Genomic DNA, 4391 nt, shown 5'->3' on the forward strand with positions numbered 1-4391 from the left:
GCACATACGCACGCACACACTCACAACATCCGGACATACCACATGATTCCGGCCATGTGATCCTCCGGCAGGTCCTGGAAGGTCACTGCACGCACAGTGCACAGTATCGCCGCAGAGAAGCAAGCGATATTGCTGTATGTTGTGACTGTGTGGATGCTATCTGTAGTGTGCGTGTGTATGTGTGTGTGCGATCTGTAGTGTGTGTGTGTGTGTGTGTGTGTGTTCCGCCGTAGGACCTTGATGCGCTCACCTGCTCCCGGTCAGCGTCTGGGGAGTATGATCGGGGGTCTTCTTTCTTCGGTCTTCTCTTTTCTGGGGATGCCCGCTGCCTATAATGAAGTGTCCTGCAGTATCTTTAACTCTTTCACTGCTGCATGACACTTCATTATTGACCGCGGCTAGGTCTTATTTTCAGGGGATGTCTTATATTAAAGCTTCCCTGAAAACTCCTGGGAGGTCTTATTTTCGGGGAAACACGGTAGGATAACAGAGATCAATATAATATCTGTTTAAATAACCGCTAAGAAACATTTTAAAGAGGAATTTTTAAAATATGAACAGCCATGCATATTAATTCCAAATGTATTAAATTCTCCTACAATTTAAACACATCAAAACATCTCTTCAATGATGACAGAAATATCAAAATTATCAATACCCAAGGACTTAGGGGAAAAAACAAACAAACATCCGGTTAATTGTATTGCAATATTAAGTCTCTATGGACATTTAGTCCATCTGGTTATCTCGTTCCCAGTTTGAACATCCAATAGGACTCCCTATTGAAGATTTTACGTCTGTAGTTACCTCTTCTTACGGGTTTAAAAACTCTCAATGCCACAAAAAGTAAATCCGGTCTTATCTCCTCCATGTAGGCTAGAAAAATGCGTAGATACCATTGATATACCAATTTTGTTTGGACCCACTGCATCTGACAAATGTCGTCTGATGCGCCTTTTTAAAAGGACCGTACAACCAACATATTGTATTTTACAAATGCTACAAGTTACCAAATAACACCGTTTTTTTTCTCCACCATGGAGTTTTTTTGCCTGATCATTCCTGTAATGTTCATTTTATTTGAAACCTTGCGGTAATAAAAGTTAGAAATCTTTACCCTACCTGGCTGAACATCTTACTCCGGAGTGCTGGACAAGCTTCCTTTTTGATAACTAAAAAAACAACAATTGCTTGCCAGGATATTACTGTATATTGGACCACAAGAACATCCAGACTTTTTGTTTCTTTTTTTTTTATTTTGCTTTACCAAGAATTCTCATGTACATTCTTATCATTTACCTATAATATAATCATATAAACATTGTGTTACCACAAGTGAAATAAGTGAGGATTACGAATGTCAATTCTACAACTGTGAGTGAGAAATGCTGAAAATGATGCAGACTGCTTCTTAAAAGCATTTCTGTGACGCTCGTGTCTCATAATACTTGACAAATGCCAAGATCCCCTGTCAATTCTACCTCTTTTCTTGTAAGAGGTGATCAAACTAGAATACTGATAGCTGGGAACGGACAAGAACGTCATTAAAAGCACTTTAAAGGCTGCTTTACACACAACGATATCGCTAGCGATCTCGTTAGCGATGTGACATGCCAGATCGTAGATACGATTTGCCGAGATTGCACATAGGTCGTTTTTTGTAGCGCCGGTCACAAAACGACCTATGTGCGATCTCGGCAAATCGTATCTACGATCTGGCATGTCACATCGCTAACGAGATCGCTAGCGATATCGTTGTGTGTAAAGCAGCCTTTAGTAATTTGTTAATCTCCTGCAGGATTCAAAAAGTATTCTTGTGTATTAGAGTTCAAGACTCCACAACAAGGATCCTTTCACGTCACACCTCATCCCGTTTCCTGTCACGCACTGAACAGTTCATTGTCTGAGTGGCTGGTGGCACCAAGGCTTGCGAGCGGGTCAAGATCTGCAAACATGTTTAACCATGCCGACATGTCTGAATTTCCTGCTTTTGGGTCTGTAAGAAAAACAATACAAATGAACTGCAACAATGGGAATTGGGCAAACAATCGCTGGCTTCCTGCTGCTTGAAATGTCTATAACTTGTGTACAGCCTCAGACGAGGAACTGCCAGGGTCATTAGCCTCACTTCTTATATTACATCTATGTGATTCACTTGCCATTAATGTTTTCACCCTTACCTTAACAGTTCAAGATTACATGAAAAATACTAAATGGCTTGTGTACAAATAACTAAAAAATGTAAAAATACAGAAAAGAAAATTTATATCCAATCTCATAGCAGATGGTGTAATATCTGCAATTACCTGCAATGAATGTTGACCTTATAGGTAGCTGCAATGCTGATTGCACTTTGTGATAATTTGGCCATTTATCGGTCATTGTTTTAGACCCGTTTCACACATCCAGCATTTCGCCGGATTGCCGGATCCGGCACACTCCAGTACAGTGCAATACAGTACAATGACATCGCGGCAACCTCCAGTCACATGCTGTCATGTGACCGGAGCTTGCCGCAATGCCATTGTACAGTATTACAATGTACTGGAGTGTGCCGGATCCGACAATATGGTGAAATGTCAGGTGTGTGAAACGGGCCTTAGGCTATGCTCACACAGGGCATTCTTGCTGCGATTTTTAGCATGACCTTTGGGCTTGTTTATTTTTACATATCCATGCTAGTAAAATGCTGCCTTCACAGTCCCAGCAAAACCTATGAGATTCCAGAAATCTCATGCACACACACAAAATCGCCTATATTTTGTTTTTTTGACTGTTTTGTCAACCACCTTGGTTTTTTCTCCGTTTTTGAAAGCTTGAGCATGTCAATTCTTTTCACCGTTTTTGCAATGGTTATACCCCCATACAAATCAATGTGGAAGTGCAAAACCATGGGAACAAAAAGTGCGGCAAAACCGTAGGTTATTTCCTGGCAAAAGATGAGGTTTTGCTGCAGAAAAAAAGCCTAAGCAAAAACGCCCTGTGTGAACAAAGCCTTATAGTTCGGTACAACCGATGTACAGACCTGAATAGAATGACCATAGCAGTTTATGGAGCCCTGTATTACGTACAGTACAGACCAAAAGTTTGGACACACCCCATTCAAAGAGTTTTCTTTATTTTCATGACTCTGAAAATTGTAGATTCACATTGAAGGTATCAAAACTATGAATTAACACATGTGGAATGAAATACTTAACAAAAGTGTGAAACAACTGAAAATATATCTTATATTCTAGGTTCTTCAAAGTAGCCATGTTTTGCTTTGATTACTGCTTTGCACACTCTTGGCATGCTCTTGATGAGCTTCAAGAGGTAGTCACCGGAAATGGTTTTCACTTCACAGGTGTGCCCTGTCAGGTTTAATAAGTGGGATTTCTTGCCTTATAAATGGGGTTGGGACCATCAGTTGTGTTGTGCAGCAGTCTGGTGGATACACAGCTGATAGTCTTTCTGAATAGACTTTTAGCTGCTTTTTTTCTTGCCATAATACAAATTCTAAGTAAAGAAAAACGAGTGGACATAATTACTTTAAGAAATGAAGGTCAGTCAGAAAACTTTGAAAGTGTCCCCAAGTGCAGTGGCAAAAAAACATCAAACGCTCCAAAGAAACTGGCTCACATGAGGACCGCCCCAGGAAAGGGAGACCAAGAGTCACCTCTGCTGCGGAGGATACGTTTATCCGAGTCACCAGCCTCAGAAATTGGAGGTTAACAGCAGCTCAGATTAGAGACTAGGTCAATGCCACACAGAGTTCTAGCAGCAGACACATCTCTAGAACAACTGTTAAGAAGAGACTTTGTGCAGCAGGCCTTCATGGTAAAATAGCTGCTAGGAAACCACTGCTAAGGACAGGCAACAAGCAGAAGAGACTTGTTGGGGCTAAAGAACACAAGCAATGCACATTAGACCAGTGAATTCTCTTGATGAGCTTCAAGGGGTAGTCACCGGAAATGGTTTTCCAACAGTCTTGAATGAGTTCCCAAAGATGCTTAGCACTCGTTGGCCCTTTTGCCTTCACTCAGCGGTCCAGCTCACCCCAAACCATCTCGATTGGATTCAGGTCTGGTGACTGTGGAGGCCAGGTCATCTGGCGTAGCACCCAGTCACTCTCCTTCTTAGTCAAATAGCCCTTACACAGCCTGGAGGTGTGTTTGGGGTCACTGTTCTGTTGAAAAATAAATGATGGTCCAACTAAACACAAACCGGATGGAATAGCATGACGCTGCCAGATGCTGTGGTAGACATGCTGGTTCATTATGCCTTCAATTTTGAATAAATCCCCAACAGTGTCACCAGCAAAGCACCCCCACACCATCACACTTCCTCCATGCTTCGTGGTGGGAACCAGGCATGCAGAGTCCATCCATTCACCTTTTGTGCGTCGCACA

General features: G+C 41.9%; 1 protein-coding gene across 4 annotated transcripts in view; it reads right to left on the bottom strand.

Moving 5' to 3' along the window:
* Positions 1 to 1746: 1746 nt before the first annotated feature.
* The window catches only part of ICA1L (islet cell autoantigen 1 like), an 89887-nt gene continuing 87242 nt past the window's right edge, over positions 1747 to 4391 (bottom strand). For 2 of the 4 annotated variants that reach the window (XM_075317612.1, XM_075317611.1), the window contains one exon: positions 1747 to 1996. In XM_075317612.1, coding sequence (XP_075173727.1) covers positions 1881 to 1996 — 116 coding nt within the window. In that variant the 3' untranslated portion in view covers positions 1747 to 1880. The remainder of the gene's footprint in view (positions 1997 to 4391) is intronic. The other 2 variants (XM_075317615.1, XM_075317614.1) reach the window with 1 other exon arrangement.

This window comes from Anomaloglossus baeobatrachus, chromosome 7 (assembly GCF_048569485.1).
Source record: "Anomaloglossus baeobatrachus isolate aAnoBae1 chromosome 7, aAnoBae1.hap1, whole genome shotgun sequence".
NCBI lineage: Eukaryota > Metazoa > Chordata > Amphibia > Anura > Aromobatidae > Anomaloglossus > Anomaloglossus baeobatrachus.